Source organism: Punica granatum, chromosome 8, assembly GCF_007655135.1.
Source record: "Punica granatum isolate Tunisia-2019 chromosome 8, ASM765513v2, whole genome shotgun sequence".
Taxonomy (NCBI): Eukaryota; Viridiplantae; Streptophyta; class Magnoliopsida; order Myrtales; family Lythraceae; genus Punica; species Punica granatum.
Window position 1 is genome coordinate 16,197,112 of NC_045134.1, and position 27,860 is coordinate 16,224,971.

The window sequence follows — 27,860 nt, forward strand, 5'->3', positions numbered from 1 at the left end:
TGTTAAAAAAATTATGATAATTAAGATAGAAGTATGATGATTTCAAAGATATATGAGAATAGTATAAGAAAATATAAATATATTTAATATTTCTTACTTCAAAATAAATATTGAATTTTAATAAGTACTTAAAAGTAGAGTTAAAAGAACAAGAAAGTAGTGGTTGTTTGGTTGGTAGTATACTAGTATAAGAAGTAAGAGGTCATAAATTCAAATTCTTACACAACCAAACAATTTTTACAATAAATAGTAAACCCATAAAACTCATAGAACCGGTCGGTTCAATGGAATTTTGCTCAAAACCGGCCGGTTCTATGGGTCCGACGGTTCAAATGTGCATTTTGGGTTTTCAGGCGAACCGGACCGGACATGATGCCGGTTCCCGATCCGACCGGTCGAACCGGCCAGATAACAATGATAAAAACTATTCTTAGAAAAGCATTGTCACAATTATATTATAGATTAATTTTTAACATAATACCAAGCATAATAATTAAAAAATGCAAACTAAATTTTATTTTAGTACTGCACGTAGTGCGGGTTACACTGTAATACACATATATATTTACTGGGTCATAAATTTTTACTTATAAATATTCTGATTGGTTGTTAGATGTACTACTCAATCAAATATTTTTTCATAATTACAGACTTTTCTCTGAAAATAGGACCCGCCCAAATTGGAGAAGATGCCACCCGATCCGCCATGGGCACCCACCCTCTCTTCTTTCACCGGGGAAAAGTGTTGGCTTGGGGGAACATTTGAAAATCGCTCCCGACCCGAGTCCTACCCCTTGATTGAGCTGCTCGGCTCACTCATTGTGCTTTGCCCTATTTTATTTGTAGCCCGCCCTTTCCACTTCGCCGCTCTGATCTTCTTCCGGCCGGTGAGTTCCTCTCGGAGCGTTTCCTCCCTTCCTTCCTTCCTTCCTTTCAGTTTCCTTCTCATGTTCTCGTGATGGCACCGACGATCAAAGCGAGTGATGATTGTTCAGCATTTCTGGGTTTTCTGAAACCTCTCCGAGGTCTAGCCACTAGTTTGCTCTGTGCGTGCGTGTGTGGGGTGTCCATTTTAACTCCAATTGGAGTCTGCATTTGTCTCTGAAGCCATACTGCTAACTGGGTTGCTGTCGTGTCATCAAGCTTGTCCATTTCGGAGGGTTTTACTAGGGTTCTTGCTCCTGTCTTGCCCCTGTCTGGCTTGTTCATGGGTGAAACTTTTGGGTTGATTGGTGTTTGATCATCTCTGTGACCCGTTTAGGCACCGTCCTAGTAGTAACATTTGCCAAATTGCTCCCCAGCAGGCTGTAAACCATTTATGTGGGTTCTGTTGCTTAAATTTTGTTTCCAAGAGGCTCTTTGGAAGTGGCCTTCAGCCTTAACCTTACTCATTCTAAACTACCGAAAATTACTGCTCTACTGCTTTGTTGCAACACGAGTGGCTGCGCCGTTGTAGTGTTTATTTCATCTTTTTGGGTAAAATTTTCTGGGTTTATTTGGTTAAAATTCAATTTCTAAGACTTGTCTGGTAAGATTCACAATGGCTGCAGTTATTTGTTTAAAATGCTCCAAATGCGTATCAATCTGTCGGTGCTATTATCTCTTTCATTTTCCTTTTTAACAGTGAGAAGAGAGTATTTATCATTCATATTCAGGTATTTGCATTATTAAGTCACTTTTTTTTTCTCCACGTGACTTTACCACCGTCTTTACTCATCGTTCTTGGACACTGTAGGCGCATTGAGAATCAGCTTTTTGCTCCTATGTGCGTAAATGGCGCCAAATCCCAAAGTGAAAGCAGCCTTTTCGGCAATGAAGATTCTTGGAATCAGTGAAGATAAAGTGAAACCTGTTCTAAAGAAGCTCTTAAAGGTTTACGATAAGAACTGGGAGCTGATTGAGGAAGAAAATTACAGGGCTCTTATAGATGCGATATTTGATGAGGATGACAATAAGGTGCAGCTTTCTGCTTTGATTGGTGGTATCTTATGAGCTTTTATACAGGTTTTGTCTTGGTTGACAATTCTTTGCTTAAATTTCTATGTTGTGTCATTCATCAGGTTGCAGATCAAAAGAGAAAAAGCCATTCCGAGGTACTTGATTCTGCTTACTTTTGCTCTATCCTTTCTTGACCTGTATCTGCTGTTTCGGTTTGCTTTGGACTTTGACCCCTTTCTGATATCTTAGGAGGAAGAGGAAGAAGCCCAAACGCAGGAGCTTCAACGCCCCTTGAAAAGGCTCAAGCGTAGGAACCAAGAAAACCAGTCCATTGCTTCTCCTGATAATTCAAATCTTAGAATAGGTGAAGCTGCTCTAGTACAGCCTAAAGAGGAGGAGGAGTTTTACCCTCCTCAGGCCATTTTAAATGAGCGAAACAAAGGGAAACGACCTATTTCGAATGATCTGAACGAAAAAGGAAACCAGTCTCGACCAATGGTTGCATCAGGGAGACCATCTCGTGAAATTCGTATCAGGGAGGCTAATGTTGATTCAGGCACAGTTCATTTGCCCAAACAGATTCTTCCTGTTAGCAATCAGTTAACAGTGAAACCCAAGGATGAGCAATTCACTGATGACAGACTCCTAGATGAAGCTCCTCTTGCAGTGATCCATCCTGGTAATTTTATATCCTCCCAGTGAAATGAGTATTATGTATAATCTTGGTTGGCTTTCTCTTATATTGGGTTAGATTAGGAGATTCTCAGCGTTATCACTAAATGTTAGTCATTACCATTTACAAAACTGATGATTATTAAAGTTATACATACTTTTGGATGAGGACGAAAGCTGTCTTTACATTGGAGATCTCTTTTGATAAAAAGTTTTATTTAGCCGAAAAGAGTTTTGATGAGACAAAACAAATAAACCCTTAAGGTTACATTCCTGCTGTTATCCTCTGGCTCTTTACACTAATATTCTTTCTTTTGCCATTTTCTAGAAATTTTTTTGCTGCTCTTGTCTATGTTGTTGCACATTTTCTGTCGATTTTCTATTGTTTTCCATTTTGTCTTCTTTTATTATCTTATCCCTTATGACCAGCTTTTATACCTTTGATATACTGTCACACCAATTGTAGTATCTTATCCCTAGCCATAGAACGTTCGCCAGATGAACGTTTTCACTGGGTTCTATGACTTCTTGACTTAAAATCTGTAAATAAAACATCTTGTTTTACTTCTTGTACTGGATGATACTAAATTTTTGCAGTTCATTTTGTCCCTTTGATACTTTGACTGGAATATGTATCATGCATATCTATGACCATCTCTTTCTGGCCATCATGATATGGAAGAAATTCTAGCATTTCAAGGAAATTTTTCTGGATGGTTTATGATGGAGCTCGTCTATAATTGCTTAACATTTAAGAGGATATCTTTGTTACTAATTCTTTATGCTTTGACATTCTATATAAAAGTATGAATGGTCTCTCTTTTGCCTAATACAGCAGAAAATTTTATTACCATATCCTGAATATGATGTATCTGATTCAAAAGAATGTCTTTGTTGCTCTGCTTCTACATAAATTCTCTGTAGAATTGTTGTTAGATCTGCTACTAATGTTATTTGTGAAGATCCACTGGATCAGTTTTGTCAGTCTATTTGATATCTTAATGTTAAAATCTGACAGAGCGATCACAGAATGAAACTTCAACTGGTAAGCAGAAACTTGGTGGAACGAATGCAGATGCACCGACTTCCTTAAATGTAGATGGAGACAATAATGGGGCAGGTCTTCAAGCATCAGAAACTGAGAAACACAAGAAGTGCGAGGTTGCGGATGTCCCCATGAAATTTGCAGCCAACTTAGAGATTGCCTCGTCGTCCTTGGGAGAGGTAAAGTTAACTATAAGCTGCAACTCTACCCTTGGGAGATCAGAGTTTCATATGCCTAGTCTAGACGAAGTCCTAAAGATGATGGAAGATAAATGTCTCCGATCATATAAAATCCTTGACCCGAATTTTTCTGTCATGAAACTGATGAAAGATATGTGCCAGTGCTTTGTGGAATTAGGAAAGGACTGTAATGACTCAGGCGACAAAACAATTGATATGGGGCCAGTGCAGGATGTGTTGCATATACCTGTCATGGAGGATGCTTGTAATGTTGGAAATGATACAGCAAACCTTCCCGTGCCATCTGTGACATCTGATCGTTGTAATGAATCGGCACAAGGCATTGAGGAAGCTATCTCCAATGGATCTGCTCGATCTACTGAGAGTACCCAACTGGCACAATCTGAAGGCACTGTTCCTTATCGCTTGATAATTCCACATTGTCAAGCAACTCCTGGTGTCCAACCCACTCCCCTTAAAGGAGATGATATCACCAATGGGGAAGAAATAGCCAATATCTCTTGGATCAATGAGATCAATAATCGGGTCCCACCCTCCTTTCGTTATACACCACAGAGCCTAGTTTATGAAGGTGCATCTGTCAGGTTTTCTCTTGCTCACATAGATAATGGAAGCTGTTGTCCAAGTTGCAGTGTTAATTGTCTGTCATCAACTGTGCCCTGTGCTTGTGCTTGTGCAAATGGAGGTGAGTTTGCATATACAGTAAGAGGCCTTGTGAAGGAAAGTTTTTTGGAAGAGTGTATTGCTATGACTCGTGAGCCTAGAAGGCGTTCCCACTTCCATTGCCAAGATTGCCCCCTTGTAAGATCAAAAGGTGGTGCTCCACAAGCCTGCAATGGCCACCTAAAAAAGAAATTTATCAAGGAGTGCTGGAGGAAGTGTGGCTGTAACAGGCGCTGTGGCAATCGGGTGGTTCAGCGGGGCATAAGTTGCAGTTTGCAGGTATGCCAATGCTCGATAATTGATTTTCTGGCACATGAATATATATTGCTGGCTCTATATTCGTATGTGATTCATGGTTTAAGTTTCTGTCCTTCGTGGTTTAAGTGAATCTCTATTATGTGAAAGAAAGTTCCCGGTAAGGCTCACTCACAGAGGCAGCACCTGATGGTTTACTTGTATATCAGGTCTTTATGACGTCTGAAGGAAAGGGATGGGGCCTCCGTACGCTTGTTGACCTGCCAAAGGGTGCATTTGTGTGCGAGTACATTGGAGAAATATTAACTATTAATGAAGTTCAGAAGAGAAATATGAACACTATGGAAGGTGCAAGGAAGACCTACAGGATTTTCCTTGATTCAGGTTGGGATGCTGCATCGTTGAAGGATGATGAAGCTCTGTGTTTGGATACTACATGCTACGCAAATGTTGCTAGATTTATCAATCACAGGTAATTCCTTAATTTCATGACTGCTGCAATTTGTCTATTTGATTGGTCTTGTTACTGCTTCATTATAGCTGTCAAAAACAACCTTGATCATATTATGCAATATTTGGGGTCTTATTATCTTTTACCTTTTGATTGTAAGGCATCAAGTCTCTGCTGAATGATAAGTATTATGGAAATATTTTATCCAAACAATGAAATCCCATGAAGCATTAACGAATCACCATGCACCCTTTCCTTTTGTAGCCTATCCTTTTCCTCCCGACATACACCAAGCAACTGATATGCTATATTTCATTTCATGTTTGAATTAGTTTAAGTTTCTAGCTATCTTCTTTTCTTGTGCTCCTTTGTCTCTTTACCTATTCAAGCTAAAATGTTGTTTTTCAAGATAGAATAGAAAGTAAAGACTATTTACATTTAAGTCCCTAATCTATTGACTTTTATATATTTAACACACCCCCTCAAGCTGGAGCATATATAATGTGTATGCCCAGCTCGTTACAAATATAATATACTTGAGGACCTCTAAGAGCTTTAGTAAAAATATCTATCAATTGATCATTTGAACTAACAAAGGCTGTCATAATATCGTGAGACTGTAACTTCTCTCTAACAAAGTGACAGTCGACCTTGATATGTTTCGTCCTCTTATGAAAAATTGGGTTCGACGCAATGTGTAATGCGGCCTAATTACCACAAAATAACTTCATAGGACGAGGTTGTTCTACTCCTAACTCTCCAAGCAATTGTTTCACCCACAACAGATCACAAGTGGTTAGGGCCATTGCCTTATATTTAACTTCGGCACTTGATCAAGCAACAACATTTGGCTTCTTACTCTTCCAGGAAATTGCATTCCCTCCGAACAATACACAGTAACCTGTTGAGGATCTTCTATTTGATTTTGAACCGACCCAATCTGCATCAGTATATCCAACTACTTCATTATGACCTTGATCTTGATATAGCAATTCTCTACCGGGAGCACCCTTAAGATACTTTATAATCCGAATTATAGCATTCCAATGAGTTTCAGTTAGTGAATTTAGGAATTGACTGACAACACTCACTGCGAAAGATATGTCTTGGTTTAGTAACTGTGAGATAGTTTGGCTTACTAACCAATCTGCCATACCTCCTAACATCTAAAATGGGTTCCCCTTCTCCTGGTGCTGACATTAGGATCCATCGGTGTATCAACTGGCTTACACTCGAGCAATTCCGTTTCCTCTAAGATATCCAACACACGCTTCCTTTGTAATATGTAAATACCACGCTCAGACTGAGCAACCTCAATCCCAAGAAAGTACCTCAAGTCTCCCAAGTCAGTAGTTTGAAATTGTGAGTGCAAATAAGCTTTCAGTTGAAAGATGCCGACTACATCATCTCCTATAATTACAATATCATCATCATATACAACTAGGAGAATATGTCTTCCTCCATAGTGTTTGAAGAACACCGAATGATCAAATTGACTTCTCACTAGACCAAATTTAAGAACAGCCGAACATGCTCAAGGAGACTGCTTTAGCCTATACAAAGATTTGCAGAGTTTACATACCTTGTCAAAGTACTCCCCTTGAGCAACAAACCTAGGTGGTTGCTCCATATAAGCCTCCTCTTCTAAGTCTCCATGTACATTCTTGATGTTCAATTGATAGAGCGACCTATGGTTGATAGCCGCCAATGACAATAATAGACATACAGAGGCCACCTTGGCTACAGGAGATAAGGCATCTCCATAATCTAGTCCAGAAATCTGTATATAGCCCTTAGCAACTAGACGAGCTTTTAATCGATCAATACGACCATTTGGGGACATCTTCACTATATACACCCATCGGCAATCCAAAATAGTCTTTCCAGGTGGCAAAGATACAAGTTCCCAAGTGTCGTCGGCATGCAAAGCAAACATCTCATCTTCCATTGCTTCCCACCAGCCAGGACGTGACAATGCCTCCCTAGGAATATAAACAGAATCCAAAGAAGAAAGAAAGGCAGTATAGGGAGGAGATAGATAACTATAAGTGAGAGTTATATAGAGGATAAGGATTGGAAGTGGAACGGGTGCTTTTTCTATTGGCAATAGGCAAATATGGCTCTTCGGAAGACATTAATGGTAGATCAGAGGTTGGAGGTGCGACTGGAACCGAGGTAGTCCTCTGGTCCCTTAGGAGAGGTCACTTGTACTCTCTCTACCAGTTGTGATTCAATAGGAGGTACCTTTTTCCTATGCTAATAAGTAATCAACTCGCGTGGTTCGGTTGGTCGGGAAGTAGATGGCATCTCAGGTGTCTCTGGAGGAAGAGTGGCTGTGGATGAAACACTAGACAGGACAATTACATATGGAGATGGGAGAGGCAATGATTCGAAAAGTAACTCAGATTGATTAAGAGATGCTTAGAAAAAAGGAGTGGATTAAAAAAGGGTGACATCAGCAATCACAAAATATCGACGTTGTTCTGGAGATTAACATTTATATCCTTTATGCCCATGAGGATATCTCAAGAATACACTTTAAAGAGTGAGGAGACAATTTTGATGAGCCTGGAAGCAATTGATGGACGAAACAAAAACACTCAGAGATACATGGATGCAATGAATAAATTGCATCATGAGGAAACAAGACTGTAAAAGGGATTTGACCATGAAGGATACTAGAAGGTATTCTATTGATCAAATAGCATGCAGTGAGAAGTGCATCACCTTAGAGCTTGATAGGTACGTTCATATGTATCAAGAGAGTGTGTAGGGTCTCAACAAGATGTTTATTCTTTCGCTCAGCAACTCCATTTTGTTATGGAATATAAGCACAATAAGACTGATGTATCATGCCTCGAGAGGACATATATGATTGAAAGGATGCTGAGAAATACTCTTAGGCATTATCACTGCGAAGGGTACGAATCCAAACACCAAATTGTGTTTGGATTTCATCACAAAAGGACACAAATGTGGAATATAGATCAGAACGATTCTTCAATAGATAAACCCATGTCATTCTGGAATAATCACCAATGAATGTTAAAAAATAACGATAACCTTGACTTGAAGGAACTGGACAAGGACCCCAAATGTCTAAATGAGCTAAAACAAAAGGTGCACTAGCACATTTACCAACTCTACTTGGAAATTGGGCCCTACTATGTTTTCCTAGCTGACATGATTGACACTCTAATTGACTGACTTTGGACAAACTCAGAACCATTTGCTTCAAATTAGCTAGAGAATTATGACCAAGGCTACTATGAATCTGCTCTGGAGATGCAGCGGTGGTACAGGCAGTAGATATCTCAGATGTTTTTGGAGCAGATGGTCGGTAATGGCCTGGAAACTCACGCTCCGTTCCAAATGTTCCTCCTGTCCTCGAGTCTTGAATTACCACCGAGTTTGAGTCAAAGGTTACAATGCAATTGAGATCTTTGGTTAGTTTGCTAATAGATATTAAGTTATAGGGAAACTTAGGAAGATATAGAACGAAGGATAAGGGAATGGAAGCAAAAGGTTGAGCCATTCCAAGGCCACTCACCGAGGTGATAGAGCCATAAGCTAAAGTTACAGAGGGCAATAACTAGAATTATGGAAGTGGGATAACAAATTAGAGTTACCAGACATATGATGAGAGACAACTGAGTCTCTCAGGGGCCTAATAGAGAGGATTTGGTAAGACATGCCACTGGCTGACTGAACTATGCGAAGGAAACGAGTTGAGATGCTTGTTGAACTGTCTAGTTCTGAAGGAGATGAGCAAACTGAGCATATTCCTTGGCTGAAATAACCACAGAAGAGGACTATCCAGTGGTTGTCCCCTTGTATGATGCAGGGCTACCATCAATATCAGCCGATACTTGCATCTGTGCAGCATTAGCAACCTTGGAGGAAACCCTTGCAGTGAATAGCAATTATCATGACTGTGACCACGTCTTTCACAGTAAGGGCAAGTTGGGGGATTCTCCCGGCCCTTTCCACCTTTAAATTCATGATTTCCCTTGTGAGCATAAGTAAAACCGGCTAAACTAGAGGCTGTACTAGATGAGTTGGATTCGGTGACAAGCGTCGCCTTCTCCTCAATTGCACTTGGGGTTTGGGAAATATCAGTCACTCGGATCAAACGAGCAATCACATCAGCCAATGGAGGGATTGACTCTCCACTGAGAATTTGATTTCGAACAGGTTCATATTAGCCCCGACACTTTGTAGGCAGATGATCGTCTTTGTCTTATCATGTTGTTCCTTCAAGTCAATAGTGTAGGGCATGACCTCATCGAGCTCACTAAATAATCTTTGGAGTTGGGCCAAATGTGTGTGCATATCAGTGTCTAAAAGCTTCAGCTGAAATAAATTGGAAAGGGCATCATAGACCCTAGTAATATCACGGGTATTATATGTCCTATAAGGCAGAACATAGACATTAGGGATGGGTCAATGGACTACCATAGAAGAGTGCACATATATGCATCAATTTGAATCCAAGTTGCCTTCTTCGATTGTTCAATTTCTGAAGATTCCTTGATGAGATGCTGCATGTGCCCTCTACCCAAGAACCATAACTCAATAGAAGCTTTCCAATCAGCGAAGCTTTTTCCATTCAACTTAACGGTGGAGATTACGGGGCTCCCATAGATTGGAAAGACACCCACAGTACCATGAGAAGTTGACATACCTTACCAAAGAAAACCCAAAAGATAAGAAACACTGAGAAGCAAGCAGCAACTGAGACAACAATTCAGTCTCTGTTCCGGTAGAAATGACCAAGACCAGACCACAGGAGCGGAACCAGTGGAGATGACCGAACAAGAGAGGTTGCCGAACTAGTAGAAACAGAACCGGTAGGGCTGAACCAGTAGAGACGACTAACCTGAAGACAAGGAGGATTTGCCGACTAGAGCTCCAGCTCCATAATCGGAAGCTCCAGCTAAGTTAGCGATTTTCCCCCAACCCCAGCTCTAATACCACGAAGAACATAGAGATTGGGAGAAAGAATCATGTGTTGGATCAACCACACACCTCAATTTATATACTTTACTGACTTAATTGCACAAAGAATAGAAAGTAAAGACTATTTACCTTTAAGTCCCTAATCTATTGACTTCTATATATGTAACAATATATATATTTTTTCTCCCGAGCATATGGGTTTGCTTCAGATAGTCTACTACTGATTGACTTGTGAACCTTCTTAAGAAGGATCATTCTGTAGTTTATTGATGTTTCAACTTTTTGTGTTTCTAGATGTAATGATGCCAATCTGATTGAGATACCTGTCGAAGTGGAGAGCCCGAAGCATCACTACTATCATGTACAGAAAAACTAAAAGCCTTTCCTCGTCCTTGTTCCTCTTTCTCCATGAAATTCACATTACTATATTGTAGAAGTGACTATTTGTAAATATATCTAGTTCTCCTTCTGCAGCTTGCTTTCTTCACAACTAGAAAAGTTCAAGCATTGGAAGAGCTGACTTGGGTGAGTAGGTTTCAATTTGCTCGTTCATTGTTTATTTCAGCCACCACTTGTAATGTAAGGAGAAACTTATGAAATGTCTGTGTTTAATCGTCGATGTTGGACAGATATATATTTCTTCTTATGCATGCATATATGCATGTCTATAAATAAGCATTTGGACAATATCATCGTGGACATGGATCATGTACTCTTCTTGATTAATCCTTTTTCCAGTCATTCACTTGGGCCCAGACTTTACATCATTCTTGCTCCCCGCAGTGATATTTTAACAATCTAGTTAAATTTTTTATGTGCAATTAGGAACTTTGATGCAAGCTTTCTTTTGCAAGGAATAAGGTATATAGTGAGCCCAAAAAAGAAAAAAAGAGAGGGACACAGAAAGAAAGATCAAAAAGTGAAGGTGTAGAAAAAAAAGTCAAGTCAAATACAAACCGTTTTTTGCAGCAGTATGTACCTGTGAAAACTAAGTAGTTTAGAAGCTGAAGCGTAATAGTAGAAAAGACATTGTTTGATGCATTACTTCCTGAAATTACGCTTTGAATGGCATTTCTTTTCAAGTTTCCAATTGATAATTTACTTGAAACCCAATAATCAAAGAACATAACTCTAAGTCTGTCAATTTTGTGCTGAAAGTAGCATTAACAGAAATCACAGGGAAAGGTCACAGGATCATGGGATATAGAGAGGATGGATCCTTTATAAATAACCAAGTGAGGATGTGTTATAGTCTCTGTTAAAGAAAAATATAATCTGCAACTCTTGAGTGCTTCCTCAGAAAGGGCAAGTGAAAAATCTGGGAAACTAGAGTTCTCTTTGGTTGATGAATGAAAATAGCTGTCAGGCAATAAAAATATGAGGAGTTATTTTGACATGCTACTAATCTAGTGCTATACAGAATTTTCCCTTTTATAGTTTTCTAGAAACTGATGTGGGATCTTGTAATGCTGCCAATTTCCCTGTCAGTTAAGAAACATATTTCCGAACTCGAAGTGGCTTCTTTCTTAAGCAAGCTTTTTCACCACTGAGTGGCCAGGTGACAATAGAAGGCAGGACACCTGAACCAGTGATAGTAGGATGTTAGTCGTCTAGTAGGTTAGCCATGCATTTGGGTTTTTCAACATGTTGCTTTGTTCTTCAAAAATTTCTGCAAACTTGCCTGCTAAACTTACATTCTTGCAATAATTTAAAAAAGAAAGAATAGTCTGAATGAAGTTATTCTGTAATCTACTTGGGATGTAATAAACCTCAAATTCAAGTCTTGTCAAGTTCACTTTCTTCGAACTGCTGGAGATTACCTCCTTTTATTGTGAAAATTGTTGTTGGTGGGCATGGAGATGGGAGGAACCATATGGGTTATGGGTTTGCCTAAGTTTAGAAGGTCCATACTGGAAGATGGTTGTATATCTGACAGGCAGGGCCATTCGTAATTGTTTAAGCTCTATTTTCTACTTCTAAATTAAATTGGTTTAACATTATTATAATTAGGAAAACTAAGAACAAATGTCAGCTAATTTTAGGCAATTTGCAACATATTGCAACACATTTAAAGTCCTTTTCATGTTTTTTTTTCCCCATTGATTCATCTCCTTCTTTTGGTATATATCAAGATTTCATCTCATTTGCATCTGCAACTTCATTGTTTTTGTCCTTTTATTTATTATTGGTTCTTGGCAACTCTGTTATACTTGTTAAAATTGACATGCTGCTCAGTGTACACTTCCATACTCTTGCCATATCTTTATCAGTAGTTTCGTTCTTGATATCACAGGACTATGGTATTGACTTTGAAGGGGAGGATCAATCTTTGAATGCCTTCCAATGCCTATGCGGTAGTAAAATTTGCAGAGATAAGAAAAGCTCAGGTATTAGTGTGCATATACTTCAGTCTTGCAATATATAATTGCAAAATCGCAGTATGCCTTGGACTTGGATTTTATTTTCCCATCTGTTATGTATTACTACAATCGAAATCCATTTAGATTAACTGATATGTGTTTTATATGGAAGATTGTTTATTTGTCACTTGTTCCTCGCTGCTTACGAGATTTTCCTATGGCACAGGAGCGAGCATGACAACTTGAAGACTAGAGCCTTTAATTTCTATTTTTGTGGGCAATTAGAGATGCCGCTGTTTACTACTCACTTTTTGGTGTTTGGCTGTTTAACTCTTGCAGATAGTCTGCCGGTATCATTTTTTGTGCCTGGTTTTGGTTCTGCGAAACTTAATTCTGTGATTTTCAGGCACATGCTCTTATACTGATTTCAGATGGTGGCTCAATAGTTTCTGATTATTCCCACCCATCTTACCTCTTAGGATTTTAGCGATGGCTTCTGATTGAACACGATAGGTGTATCAACCTCACTGTAAAGAAAACTTACTCCTTTCCCTAAGTGGTTCCTGCACTCTAGTCTGTGGAGATAGCTGATATACTTACCTAAATTTGGATTGAGGGAAACGGAGAATGGGTTGGGGGGTGTGTGTGTGGGGGTTTTGTCTGGGGGAGTACGGGAGATTTTTAAATTCTATGTAACTTTCTTTCCCTTCCCCTCCCTTTTCCTCCCATCCAAACAAGCTTTTAATATGAATTCATGTGATTGGTTGAATGTTTTGGATTTCTTATAGCTTATACTTGATCCTTTGCCATGTCCATCTTCACGTTCATGGTTAATGAAACGATTGATTGGTGATTGTATTGGAAAGAGGTCTCTTGGTCATGATAAAAATTTCAAGCTATGTTTCCTCGCGATAACGTCATCATAAAGAATGAATAATCAATGCAGGCCTGAGTATTACGTTTTAGAGTAATCCCAACCAATAATAGTGGCTCAATTCAAAGTTTAGCATCAATAAGAGAATCATCTAAAACAATTGAATGCAAATTGTTGAGCCTCTACGCAAATATGGATATACTCGTATGCATCAAAAACCTCAAACTCCAGGATGAATGCTTTGAAAAGGAACAAAATTTAGACATATTAGGAGCTCATATGCCATGGGTGGGGGCCACTTGCTACCATGTTTCTGAGCTATGCCATGGATGGGGGCCACTGGCTACCATGTTAGAAACGTATTCTAAGCTCCAGACTTTCACCTGTAGCAGCATAGATTAACTGTCTAATTTGTGACTCCCATGCGTTTTTTAAGCATCTGAATCGCTAACCCACCTAGTTTGAATTCCTCATTTAGTCGGAAGCGAAGAGATATTACTCGCAACGTAAAAAAGCTCACATAGTCAATGGTCGCAAGGATGCTTGTCGAGGTAGGGTGGCACCACTTGGCATGTCGAACCGGAAACCATATCAAAGATTGGTCCTGATATTCATTCATTCTAAAGTTTGTAGGCGTAGGAAACTGGAAATTGACGAGTACCAAACCGTTCAATGCTCGGTCGGAGAAAAGGGTTAACATGCCACGCTGAATATGAAATTATAGAACAATATAGATAGATGTCAAGGTCCAACAACGGTGAAAGAAAGCAAAATGGCAGCACAGTATGCTCAAAATTGAATCGACGCCAATGCAGCCTCCATCCATTGGGCATTAAACAACCAACAATAACCCTCCTACTAATTCAAATCGACATGTAACCAAAAAAAAAAATGGCGATAGGTTGATTCCTCAAGAGGATGATGAAATGAAAGTCTCTCGGATTGGGACTGGATTGGGGGTTGTGCTGTTTTCAGAACCTGAGCTTGGTGAAGAACCAACGGTTCTTGCCGGTCTTGAATCGGTCCTCGAGGCGCTTCTTGGTCTCCTTGGCGGCGGTGACCTTGCCGTCCTTGCTCTGGAGGCAGTCGGCGGTGACGACGTCCTTGAGGTCGACGTCGAGGGTGTAGCGGGTGGGCATCAGGTGCCGGTAGTTGACGAGCTTCACGAAGCACTTGACCCGGGACTTCTTGGCCGTCTTCTTCGCCGAGTCCTTCCGGATCACCTTGCTCGGGTACTTCTTTATCCCCGCCACCAGGCAGTGCCCGTACGGTCTGTCCCTCGTCCCGTCGTCGAACGACCTCACGATCATCGCCTTCCGCCCTGCGTACCGCCCCTGCAGCAGTACCACCGCCTTGTTCGTCTTCAGAAACTTCACCATCTTTATCTTTCCCCACCCACCCACACTCACCCGTCTCTCTCTCTCGTGGCTGGCGTCCTCGACTTTGCTAGAGGGAGAGAGAGAGCTAGCTTTATATCAATCTGATAAACAGAAGGTAGGAAGAGGGGCGTGGGGGGAGAGAGAGTGATAAACCCTAGCTAGTCTTTCCTCCGGCATGGTGTCGCTCTGGGCTTTGGGCTTTTAACTGGTTCGGATGGGCCGATATGGGCCCTGTTGGGCTTCAGATGAAGGTCTCTGTTCCCTCGTCCGGTGATTATTAATGGGCTGGGCTGGGCTGGACCGATAATTAATGGTTCCTCCGTTGTTGCTATCTACGCGATAGAATTATCGCCTGCATTATGGGCATAATACTAGAGATTGATCCGTTCTATGCACGTCATATATTAAATCATATGATTTTCTGAAAGATTTATATATAGAAGAGTATTTCATTTTTAATGTGAAATTAAAAACACAATTATAGACTGAGATAATTAATAGGGAAAAAGAAAATGAGTAATGAGAATGATGGGGGGGGACTGAAGACCACGGATGGGAGGAGTGAGAGTGAGGAGAGAGTGAGAGGTGGGGGGGGGGGGGGGGGGGGGGGGGGATAGAGAGAACGGGGAAGTAGTGAGTAGTTGCTTATATAACACCATTTTAGTGGTTGATATAAGAGAAAACTAGCAAAAAGTGGTCATTGAAAGATTTTAAAACTAACAAATTACTACCTTAAAGAATTTTTTGGACAAAACGATCATTCAAATATTAGAATCCATAACGTTTTGCTACCACCGTCAAAATTCCGTTAGTGCTGTTACGGAAAAATGACATGGACGATTATGTGGCATCTAGTGGACAAACAACTCCGATTAACGTGGCACTTGCTCAGAAGCGACGTCGTTTGTTTTCATTCAAAAAATGACCGTTTATAAAAAAGTAAAAATAAAAATAAATAAATAAGAAAAAAAAGAAAAAGATTACCTGCCCAAAACAATGCAGTCCTCTCCCCACTCCCCTCCCCCAACCAAACAACGACGTCGTTCCATTCCCCCGCCCCCACCGTACAACGTCGTCACCATCATCCCCTCCCTCCCCCATCTGTAATCAAAATTAGGGCAAGAAATCAAAATTAGGGATTTCCTGTCCATACTCTTCACGATTACGGGTTAGAGAGGCTCTGATAGGGCACAGTCGTTTACTCACTTGCCAGTTGGTGTTGGTCGACACCATGTTTGTCACTGCTCCAACATGGTGTCGACCAACACCAACCGGTCAAAATTACCAAAGTCTCTCTCGGCAAATGATGCGATTCTCGCCAAGAATGATGAGACCCGACAACTAAAGGAACCCAAGATCGTTTCACGATCAGATTTGAATGACGAACCCTCGACCCGTTGTTTACAACATAAACAAGAACCTTGGTATAACTGATCTCAACCCATTGTTTAATGCGAAACAAGAACCTCGGTATATAGGAAGACGCCACAAACGGTGATGGAAAACCGTTTGATATGTCGATGAAGACGCCACAAACGGTGGTGGAAAGCCGTTTGATAAATCGATGATGAACACCACGGAAACTTCCGATAAGTTCGAATTAGTTCTTTAAGAACCAAAGAGAATACTCTCACAATTTTCTGAATGTTCCTCTCATTAAAAATTGACTAGGATGAATATATATAGACATAAAGTAATCATAATCTGGCCATATCACCTCCTAAAGATAAGGAAATTAAAACCTAGAATATCGATAGAGATATGACATAATCTATAAAGATATGAAATCTAAATACCCCTAGAATATCTCTATGAGATTTGAACTTTAAACAAATCTAATGATATCTTCTCTTGATTATCAAATATTCTAGAAGCTTCCTCAAACACTTGCTGAATTTAGCCTTGTCCGAAATCTTCTATAACTTGAATCATGTTAATGGATTTTTATTGATCACGTGGTTCATATCCAATGGGCCTCCACGAATTTGGTTGAGCCCAAACCTCTTGAATCAGGCCATTGAGTTCATCTTTAAACTTCTTTGCTCGTGCTCGTGTAATCGGTCCAATTGGAACTTGAACTGGATCCCTTGAAATCGTGCTACGATTTGCATCATTCTCCTCCTCTTGAAAATGATTTGTCCTCAAATTATCACCTACATCAAAAGGAAGCAAATCAACAACATTAAAAGTAGCACTTACATTGTACTCACCAGGTAAGTCTAGTTTGTAAGCGTTATCATTGATGCGCTCCAGGACTTGAAAAGGACCATCTCCTCTTGGAAGCAATTTCGAACGTCTTTGCGCCGGAAATCTCTCTTTCCTCATGTGCAACCAAACCCAATCTCCGGGTTCAAAAATCAGTTTATGACGCCCTTTGTTGGCGTGTTTTGCATACTGTTCAGTTCTTCGCTCAATGTTGAGTCTTGCTTTCTCATGAATCTGCTTGACAAATTCAGCTTTCTTTTTGCCATCTAAATTAACATGCTTAGACAAAGGTAAAGGAGATAAATCCAATGGAGTTAAAGGATTAAATCCATACACAATTTCAAATGGTGAAAATTTAGTAGCAGAATGAACAGATCTGTTATAAGCAAACTCAACATGTGGTAAACACTCTTCCCATGTTTTAATGTTCTTTTTTATGATTGCCCTCAACAAAGTAGACAAAGTTCTATTTACTGCTTCAGTTTGACCATCAGTTTGTGGGTGACAAGTAGTAGAAAACAACAGCTTAGTACCTAACTTACACCACAAAGTCTTCCAAAAATAGCTCCAGAACTTAGCATCTCTATCCGAAACAATTGTTCTAGGCATGCCATGTAACCTCACAATCTCCCTAAAGAACAAATCAGCAACATGCGAAGCATCATCTGTTTTGTGACATGGAATAAAGTGTGCCATATTAGAAAATCTATCCACAACCACAAAAATTGAATCTCTCCCACGTTTAGTCCTAGGTAATCCTAACACAAAGTCCATTGAAATATCAATCCAAGGCTCACTAGGAATTGGTAAAGGAGTATACAAACCGTTAGGCTGCACTCTGGATTTAGCTTGCCTACACGTAATGCATCTACCACAAATTCTCTCAACATCTCTTTTCATATGTGGCCAATAGAAGTGTTCTTACAAAATAGCTAAAGTCTTTGCAACTCCAAAATGTCCCATTAATCCCCCACCATGTGATTCATGCACTAATAACTCTCTTAAGGAACAATTAGGCACGCATAACTTATTCTCTCGAAACAGAAACCCATCATGCCTAAAGAACTTACCACAAGGGATTTTCTCACAAGCCCGATATTCCTCACAAAATTCATGGTCATCAGCATATAAATTTTTAATGTGCTCAAAACCAAGCAATTTTGCATCAAGTGTAGAGAGTAATGCATACCTGCAAGAAAGTGCATCGGCGACCACATTCTCCTTACCTTGCTTATACCGAATGACGTATGGAAACGTCTCAATGAACTCCACCCATCAGGCATGTCTTTTGTTTAATTTGTGTTGGCCCTTCAAGTGTTTCAAGGACTCATGATCGGTGTGTATCACGAACTCCTTAGGCCATAGGTAGTGCTGCCACGTCTCTAAATCTCGAACCAATGCATACAACTCTTTATCATAAGTTGGATAGTTTAAGGCTGCCCCGCTTAGTTTTTCGCTGAAGTAAGCAATTGGTCGTCCTTCCTGCATGAGAACTGCACCTATACCAATACCTGAAGCATCACATTCAATCTCAAAAGTTTTAGAAAAGTTAGGTAAAGATAATAAAGGAGCGTTGGTCAGCTTCTCTTTGATTAGCTGAAACGCCTTCTCTTGTTCTTCTCCCCATCTAAATCCAACGTTTTTCTTGATCACTTCAGTAAGTGGTGCTGCTATGCTACTAAAGTCCTTCACGAACCGCCGGTAGAAACTAGCAAGTCCATGAAAACTACGAACATTACTTACACTTGTGGGACTAGGCCACTCTTGGATTGCACGTACCTTCTCCTCATCAACCTGTATACCTTGTGCACTAACAACAAATCCCAAAAATACAAGCTTATCGGTGCAAAAAGTACACTTCTTCATATTAGCAAATAACTTTTCCTTCCTAAGCACATCTAAAACAGATTTCAAATGTACCTTATGATCATCTAAGTTTTTGCTGTAAACGAGTATATCATCAAAGTAGACAACCACAAATCTACCCATGAATGCACGCAAAACATGATTCATAAGTCTCATAAAAGTGCTTGGAGCATTAGTCAAACCAAAAGGCATAACTAACCATTCATACAAACCGTATTTTGTTTTAAAGGCAGTTTTCTATTCATCTCCTTCTTTCATTCTAATCTGATGATAACCACTCTTTAAATCAATTTTAGAAAATACACAAGAACCATGTAGCTCATCTAACATATCATCTAAGCGAGGAATAGGATGACGATACTTTACCATTATGTTGTTGATTGCTCGGCAATCAACGCACATTCTCCACGTCCCATCCTTCTTAGGTACAAGTATAACCGGAACGGCACATGGACTCATGCTTTCCCTCACGTACCCTTTCTCCAACAACTCACTTACCTGTCGTTGAAGCTCCTTTGTCTCCTTAGGATTGCTCCTATATGCTAGTCGGTTTGGAATTGTTGCACCGGGAACAAAATCAATTTGATGTTCAATCCCTCGGATTGGAGGTAACCCATGTGGTGTTTTCTCGGGAAATACATCCTCATACTCCTACAAAAGAGAAACAACAGAACTAGGCAGAGCGATATCAAGTTCGTTAGTATTGAAAAATGCATCTTTGTACAAAAGTACAATCATCGGCTGATTTGAAAACATTGCTTGCCTAATTTCTCCCATTTTTGCATAAAAATTCTTTTGTTTTTTCTCTGATTTTCTCTCAATGGCCGAATTTTGATTTTCTTTTTCTCTCTCATTTTTCTCGGCCTCTATCTGATTTTCACTCTCTTTCTTCTGTTCACTCTCTTTCTTTTGATCACTCTCTTTTTGCAATCTCACTTGATCCTCATATACTTGCTGCGGAGTCAATGGTACAAGAGTGATTGATCGCTGATTAAGTACAAATGAGTATTTGTTCGTAAAGCCATCATGCTTCACACGCCTATCAAATTGCCATGGACGTCCGAGCAACAAATGTCTCGCTTGCATCGGTACTACATCACACAACACTTCATCTTCGTATTTACCGATTCGAAATGCAACTAACACATGCTTGTCCACCCTTATCTCACCACTATCATTTAACCATTGCAATTTGTATGGCTTGAGGTGCTTCAGCTTGGGTAGTCCAAATTTTTCCACCATTGTTATGCTTGCGACATTAGTACAACTACCATCATCAATAATCACACTACATACCTTGTCTTTGATGTAGCACCTAGTGTGAAAGATGTTCTCCCGCTGCATTTCTTCAACTCCTTTTATTTGCAAGCTCAATGCTCTCCTTGCCACCAATGTTAATGCATCTGGAGCTAAATATTCCTCCTCGGGAACGTCCTCCAATGGGGGCATATCATCGGGATCACTCTTTCTTTGGAACGATGGGAATTTCATCTTAATACTACCCAAGTTATTGTCTTCCTGATTCCTATCTTCTCTAAACCGCCATCCATGTTTCCTATTACTAACAACTGAATCTTGATCATCTTCATCAAAACCAGCCCCATAATTTTCTTCATCTTCAACCCTCACTTCCCTCGGTTGAACTCTTTCCTTCCTACGTGCATTAGGAGCGTTTTGTTGCTGCTCCACACGTTTATTCTCCATCAAATTTATCCGTTCATGAAACTGCTCAAACTCCAACCTCATCACACGCCTCATCTCACTCATCATGGCCTCTATAAGTATTTTTGAATCATCCAATTCCGCAGCACCTTCGGGAATACTCTTAGCACTGTTGTGAGACATGATTGCTGCAAAATAAAGTTAGAAAAAATGGACCTCACAATTCTCTCCCTTACGTGTTTACACTCAAGAATGTGAATCACTCTTCACTCGTGTTTTCACTCAACAAAATATGTGGCTTTTAACTCTCTAATGTTCTCACTGCTCTTGCCTTTTTCCACTCGACAATTCTCTTTCAGTTCTTTTGGAACTAAACAAACAACTCCAAATTTTCCAGCAACAATTCACCAAGAACTCATCAAGGAAAATTAATGTTCAAAGGAAATTTCAAGAAGAAAAGAAGCAAGAGAAAATGCAACCAGAATGAAGTATATCAGAATGTTATATGAAATTCTGGAATCAGAATCAATGTAGATCACAAAGAAAGGGAAATAACAACTTTAGAATGGTCTGAGGTACAAAATTTGGATCAAATTGACAACGATGTCTTCTTTCTTTTCTTTCGATCTTTTTTTTTCAGCTCTGTATTTTTTTTTGGGCGAATTTTTTTTTTCAGCTCTTTTTTTTCTGCTAACAATCCACAAAGAACAAACTCGACGAAGCGGAACTCAGCAAATTGAAACAAAAAAAAGGATAGGATAAACCCGATTTGGAGCCTGATGCTCTGATACCAAATGATGCGATTCCCGCCAAGAATGATGAGACCCGACAACTAAAGGAACCCAACATCGTTTCACGATCAGATTTGAATGACGAACCCTCAACCCGTTGTTTACAACATAAACAAGAACCTTGGTATAACTGACCTCAACCCGTTGTTTAATGCGAAACAAGAACCTCGGTATATAGGAAGACGCCACAAACTGATGCGGACCTCACGAAGGATTGTGAAACCCGACGTCCAACTTGAATCGATTCCCAGATCGCCAAACTCAGATTTAGATAAAGAGGATTATTGACCCGTTGTTTATAGAGAAACAAGAACCAACAATATCAAGACAAGGATTATTGACCCGTTGTTTATGAAGAAACAAGAACCAATAATATCAAAGTGTACCGAACAATCACAAGCTGTCACACTTGTTCGTTCGAAGGAGTTCAATGAAGAACAAAGGAGAAAAAAATCTCACAAAAATACCAGAATAGTCTGCCCTGATCAGCTACTCAGCCTCCTTTATATAAGCTTAGGAGAAACTGGAAACTAACAAACTAGGCAACTGAAATATCCTTAGTTTCCTAAAGCCAGAAATAACAGAGGAAACTAAATAAAGGCTATCTAGAATAGTTGGCAGTCTTTTATTCCATCTTCAGCATCTCATGGCAAGTCAAGTGAATAAAGGCCTTTGGAGACCCAATTGAATTAGACTCCTCTTGGCCCAAAAAGCCCATCAACAAGCTCTCCATAGCTTGTTGGATTTGTTTGGCCTTCGCCCGTGTGATTGGCCCACTCGGAACATGCAAGCCTCCAAGATCTTGTGCTTCAGCTCCCTCTTCAGGAGTCCGACTTCCAAGCTCATGTGCATCAGCCTCATTGTCATGCCCATGATCCTCATCATTCTCCCACTCTTCAAAAGGATTCGTTCTCGAATCGAAACCTACATCAATCGGAGAAAGATCAGAAACATTAAAAGTTGGGCTAACATTATATTCACCTGGTAAATCTATTTTGTAGGCATTATCATTTATCTTGGCTACGACTTGGAATGGTCCAATTCCTCGTGGACTCAATTTGGATTTTCGTTGGTTTGGAAATCTTTCCTTCCTCATATGAACCCACACCCAATCTCCTGGTTCAAAAATCACTTTCTTCCGTCCCTTGTTGGCACGTTCAGCATATTGTTTATTTTTCTTCAAGATATGTTGCCTCGCTTCTTCATGAATCTTTTTCACTATATCTGCCTTTTTCTTCCCGTCAAGACTAGAAATCTCACTTATAGGCAAAGGGATTAGATTCAAAGGTGTTAATGGATTAAAACCATACACAATTTGAAATGGTGAGAAGTTAATAGAAAAGTGTACTGTACGATTATAAGCAAACTCAATAAACGGTATGCAATCTTCCCAAGATTTCAAATTCCTTTTTATGACTGTACGAAGAAGAGTGGACAATGTCCTATTAACCACCTCGGTTTGCCCATCCGTTTGGGGATGACAAGTAGTTGAAAATAACAATTTAGTTCCTAACTTTCCCCACAGGACGCGCCAAAAATGACTCAAGAACTTAGCATCCCGATCACTAACTATGGTCTTAGGTATCCCATGCAATCGCACTACTTCCCTAAAGAATAAATCAGCAATATGTGTGGCATCATCAGTTTTGCAACATGGAATAAAATGAGCCATCTTAGAAAATCGATCAACAACTACGAAAATGGAATCTCGTCCTTTATTAGACCTAGGCATTCCTAGGATAAAATCCATGGATATATCAGTCCAAGGCTCATTAGGAACAGGTAAAGGCATATACATTCCATGGGGTTTGACTGTTGATTTCGCCTTCTTACAAGTAATACATTTAGAGCAAATTCTCTCCACATCTCTCTTCATATGCGGCCAAAAGAAATGTTCTCTCAAAATATCCAAAGTCTTAACCACCCCGAAATGACCCATAAGACCTCCCCCATGCGACTCAAGAACAAGTAATTCACGCATAGAAGAATTAGGAATGCTGAGCTTATTCTCCTTAAATAAGAATTCGTCATGCTTATAGAACTTACCAAATGCAGCCTTTTCACATGCACTATATATAGCACCAAAGTCAGAATCTTGCATGTACAACTCCTTAAGATGTTCAAACCCAAGAAATTTAGCATTTAGAGTAGAGATAAGTACATACCTCCGTGATAATGCATCAGCTACCACGTTTTCCTTTCCTTACTTGTACTGAATCACGTAGGGAAACATCTCTATGAATTCGACCCATTTGGCATGTCTCCGATTCAGCTTGTTTTGCCCTTTCAAATGCTTCAATGATTCGTGGTCCGTGTGTATGACAAATTCCTTCGACCACAAGTAGTGCTGCCATGTCTCTAAAGCGCGAACCAAAGCATAGAGTTCCTTGTCATATGTAGAATAATTCAAAGCGGCTCCACTTAGTTTCTCACTAAAGAAGGCAATCGGCCGTTTTTCCTGCATCAAAACAGCACCTATACCAATCCCGGAAGCATCACATTCAATCTCGAAAGTTTTCGAAAAATTAGGTAAAACCAATAAAGGTGCAGAACAAAGCCTTTCCTTAATCAAATTAAATGCTTGCTCTTGCTCTACTCCCCATTTGAAACCTATATCTTTCTTAACCACTTCCGTCAATGGAGCAGCCAAAGTACTAAAATCCCGCACAAATCGCCTATAAAAACTAGCTAGACCATGAAAACTTCATACCTCGGTTACGGATTTCGGCGTCGGCCAATCCTTAGTTGCTTTCACCTTTTCCTCATCAACCTGAATACCCTTGGAACTAACAACAAATCCCAAAAACACAACTCGATCTATGCAAAATGTACATTTCTTCAGGTTAGCATATAATTCTTCATGTCTCAATGCCTGAAGCACGCATCGCAAATGATGAATATGATCCTTCAAGCTCTTACTATACACCAAGATATCATCAAAATATACAACCACGAATTTTCCAATGAAAGCACGCAAAACATGATTCATGAGCCTCATGAAAGTACTAGGCGCATTAGTTAACCCGAATGGCATAACTAACCACTCATACAAGCCATGTTTTGTTTTAAAAGCCGTTTTCCACTCATCACCCTCTTTCATCCTAATTTGATGGTATCCGCTTTTCAAGTCTACTTTTGTAAATAACGTGGAACCATGCAATTCATCCAGCATGTCATTTAATCGAGGAATGGGATGTCGATACTTTACCGTGATTTTGTTTACAGCGCGGCAATCAACACACATTCGCCAAGTACCATCTTTCTTTGGCACCAGCAACACCGGGACCGCACAAGGACTCATGCTCTCACGCACATGCCCTTTAGCTAAAAGCTCGTCCACTTGCCTTTGAAGTTCCTTTGTCTCCTTCGGATTACTTTGATATGCTGGCCGGTTCGGAATTGCGGCTCCTGGCACAAAGTCGATTTGATGCTCTATTCCCCTTATTGGTGGCAAACGATTTGGTAACTCCATGGGAAAGACATCCCCAAACTCCTGCAAAAGAGAGGTAACACAACTTGGCAAAGAAGAATTAAGGTCAGAGAAATAAGCCTCCTTGTAAACAAATAAGATCATTGGGCGATTAGCTTTGAATGCACTCTTGATCTCTCTTTCTTTTGCATAGAAACTCATTTTTTTCTCTTTTCTCTCAACTAACTCTTTCCTCTCATCTATAGCTAAACTCTCTTTCTTTTTACTATCCCGAATTTCTTCCTCTCTAGTCTTACCAGTTTCCTCTCTCACTTGCTCACTCTCTTTTTTTCTTTCAATCTCATTTTCTACCCCACTTTTCTCACAAATTGATCTCTTGATTCGGAGTTGATCCTCATACACCTGATAAGGTGTCAATGGAACAAGTGTCACCTTTCTACCATCCTTGACAAAAGAGTATCGATTCTTATATCCATCATGTATTGCCTGTCTATCGAACTGCCATGGCCTCCCAAGCAACATATGACTAGCATGCATGGGCACTACATCACAAAGAACTTTGTCGTTGTATCTCCCAATTGTAAAGGAAACCAGAACTTGCTTGTTCACCTTCACTTCTCCACTTTCATTCAACCATTGCAGCTTATATGGCCTAGGATGCTTCAACGTACGCAATCCCAACTTATCAACAAGTAACTTACTAGCCACATTCACACAGCTACCCCCGTCAATGATCAAACTACATACCCGATCCTTCACTTGGCATCTAGTGTGGAATATATTTTCCCTTTGCACATCATCTCTCTCTTCTTCCTTAATTTGTACATTCAGTGCTCGCATGATTACTAAGGCATTCCCCTCAGCAGCATATTCATAATCACTACTAGAATAATCTTGTGTTGGCATTGAATCACTTTCCTCCTCTTCAGTTTCAATTTCCCCACTATCCAGCATGATCATTGCCCTTTTATTTGGACATTGAGAAGCAATATGCCCAGACCCCAAACACCGAAAACATTTGATATCTCTATTCTTTTGAGGTTGGGATGTAGAGTTACCTCTCTCCTTGTTGTCCCCTTGGCTCTTGCTCATGCTCCTTTCAGCATTCGATTTAGGTTTCTCTGTTGGTCTTGAGCTGGCACCCCATTTTGACTTCCAATTTGAAGATCCCGAATAAGAACCACCCTCATGCTTGGCTGGTCTCCCTCTCTTGAGTTACCGTTCTACTTTCGTGGCCATGCTAACCATCTCTTCTATCTCCACATAATGTTGCAACTCCACCACATTAGCAATTTCTCGGTTCAAACCACATAAAAACCTGGCCATAGTTGCCTCTTCATCTTCTTCAATGTTTGCCCGAATCAGAGCTATTTCCATCTCTTTGTGGTAGTCTTCCACGCTCCTTGTCCCTTGCCTTAGACTTTGCAATTTTAAATGCAAGTCCCGATAGTAATACGAGGGAACAAATCGCCTCCGCATGACAGTCTTCATCTCCTCCCAGGTCTCAATAGGTCTTTCATGGTTCCTTCTTCTTTCCTTAACCAATTTGTTCCTCCAAACGATGGCATAATCAGTGAATTCCACCGCTGCAAGCTTCACTTTCTTCTCTTCCGAGTAATTGTGGCAATCAAATACAAGCTCCACTTCCTCTCCCATTCGATAAAAGCGTCAGGGTCATTCCTCCCTTGAAAAGGTGGTATCGTCATTTTAATACTCCCAATATTCCTATCTACTCCATCTCTAATTGCTTGATCTCGCCTACCATGTCTTCGCCCCTCATTCCTAACTCCTCTGGCTCTCCTCACACTTCCCACGGATGCAATTTCATCATCTTCCTCATAATCTTCATCTTCTTCATCGTGAGGATTTGCTGGCTGGCGGATTAGTCTCCTTGCATTGGGAACTTGCACATGCTGCCTGGGTTGCTCCCTTTGCATTTGATCAATTCGTTAATCTTGCCGGTCCATTCTATCACGGAAATCTCCAAAAACAACTTCCAATCTCTCGAATTGTTGCTGCATGGCTTTCAAAGTAAAAGCAACATCTTGCTGGCCGGCATTACTTCCATCCCCGGTTGTAGATTCATTGCCTTTTCCTGCGAAGCTCATGTTTGCACTATGAAAAGAAAATTGGTGTTAGGACCTCACAAAGGATTGTGAAACCCGACGTCCAACTTGAATCGATTCCCAGATCGCCAAACTCAGATTTAGATAAAGAGGATTATTGACCCGTTGTTTATAGAGAAACAAGAACCAACAATATCAAGACAAGGATTATTGACCCGTTGTTTATGAAGAAACAAGAACCAATAATATCAAAGTGTACCGAACAATCACAAGCTGTCACACTTGTTCGTTCGAAGGAGTTCAATGAAGAACAAAGGAGAAAAAAATCTCACAAAAATACCAGAATAGTCTGCCCTGATCAGCTACTCAGCCTCCTTTATATAAGCTTAGGAGAAACTGGAAACTAACAAACTAGGCAACTGGAATATCCTTTGTTTCCTAAAGCCAGAAATAACAGAGGAAACTAAATAAAGGCTATCTAGAATAGTTGGCAGTCTTTTATTCCATCTTCAGCATCTCATGGCAAGTCAAGTGAATAAAGGCCTTTGGAGACCCAATTGAATTAGACTCCTCTTGGCCCAAAAAGCCCATCAGCAAGCTCTCCATAGCTTGTTGGATTTGTTTGGCCTTCGCCCGTGTGATTGGCCCACTCGGAATATGCAAGCCTCCAAGATCTTGTGCTTCAGCTCCCTCTTCAGGAGTCCGACTTCCAAGCTCATGTGCATCAGCCTCATTGTCATGCCCATGATCCTCATCACAAACGGTGATGGAAAGCCGTTTGATAAGTCGATGAAGACGCCACAAACGGTGGTGGAAAGCCGTTTGATAAGTCGATGATGAACGCCACGGAAACTTCCGATAAATTCGAATTAGTTCTTTAAGAACCAAAGAGAATACTCTCACAATTTTCTGAATGTTTCTCTCATTAAAAATTGACTAAGATGAATATCTATAGACATAATGTAATCCTAATCTGGCCATATCTCCTCCTAAAGATAAGAAAATTAAAACCTAGAATATCGATAGAGTTATGACATAATCTAT

The 27,860-nt window shown here is 40.1% G+C and overlaps 2 protein-coding genes across 6 annotated transcripts; one reads left to right on the top strand and one right to left on the bottom strand.

Moving 5' to 3' along the window:
- Positions 1-722: 722 nt before the first annotated feature.
- On the top strand, positions 723-13,086 carry LOC116188103 (probable inactive histone-lysine N-methyltransferase SUVR2). 5 transcript variants are annotated; one of them, XM_031517249.1, is made up of 10 exons: positions 724-887; positions 1,736-1,956; positions 2,061-2,093; positions 2,188-2,617; positions 3,629-4,797; positions 4,983-5,245; positions 10,478-10,544; positions 10,658-10,708; positions 12,477-12,570; positions 12,770-13,086. In XM_031517249.1, the coding sequence occupies exons 2-10, from the start codon at positions 1,774-1,776 to the stop codon at positions 12,787-12,789; spliced, it is 2,310 nt and encodes a 769-aa protein (XP_031373109.1). In that variant the 5' UTR covers positions 724-887; positions 1,736-1,773; the 3' UTR covers positions 12,790-13,086. The 5 variants fall into 5 exon arrangements, with proteins under 5 accessions (XP_031373107.1, XP_031373109.1, XP_031373111.1 ...); XM_031517251.1 differs by having other exon boundaries at positions 3,629-3,834; positions 4,066-4,797; positions 12,477-13,086; XM_031517250.1 differs by having other exon boundaries at positions 725-887; positions 3,629-3,834; positions 3,997-4,797; positions 12,477-13,086.
- A 1,018-nt stretch (positions 13,087-14,104) lies between these two features.
- Positions 14,105-14,919, bottom strand: LOC116189650 (60S ribosomal protein L27-3). The gene has a single exon (XM_031519409.1). The coding sequence runs from the start codon at positions 14,794-14,796 to the stop codon at positions 14,389-14,391; it is 408 nt and encodes a 135-aa protein (XP_031375269.1). The 5' UTR covers positions 14,797-14,919; the 3' UTR covers positions 14,105-14,388.
- Between the last annotated feature and the right edge of the window lie 12,941 nt (positions 14,920-27,860).

Excerpts from the sequence above, each read along its gene's own strand:
- LOC116188103 (XM_031517247.1), top strand. The coding sequence starts at position 1,774 with ATGGCGCCAAATCCCAAAGTGAAAGCAGCCTTTTCGGCAATGAAGATT. Across the intron at positions 2,618-3,628 it reads TCTTGCAGTGATCCATCCTG|AGCGATCACAGAATGAAACT; the intron begins GTAATTTTATAT and ends AAAATCTGACAG. Across the intron at positions 10,709-12,476 it reads CATTGGAAGAGCTGACTTGG|GACTATGGTATTGACTTTGA; the intron begins GTGAGTAGGTTT and ends TTGATATCACAG.
- LOC116189650 (XM_031519409.1), bottom strand. The coding sequence starts at position 14,796 with ATGGTGAAGTTTCTGAAGACGAACAAGGCGGTGGTACTGCTGCAGGGG.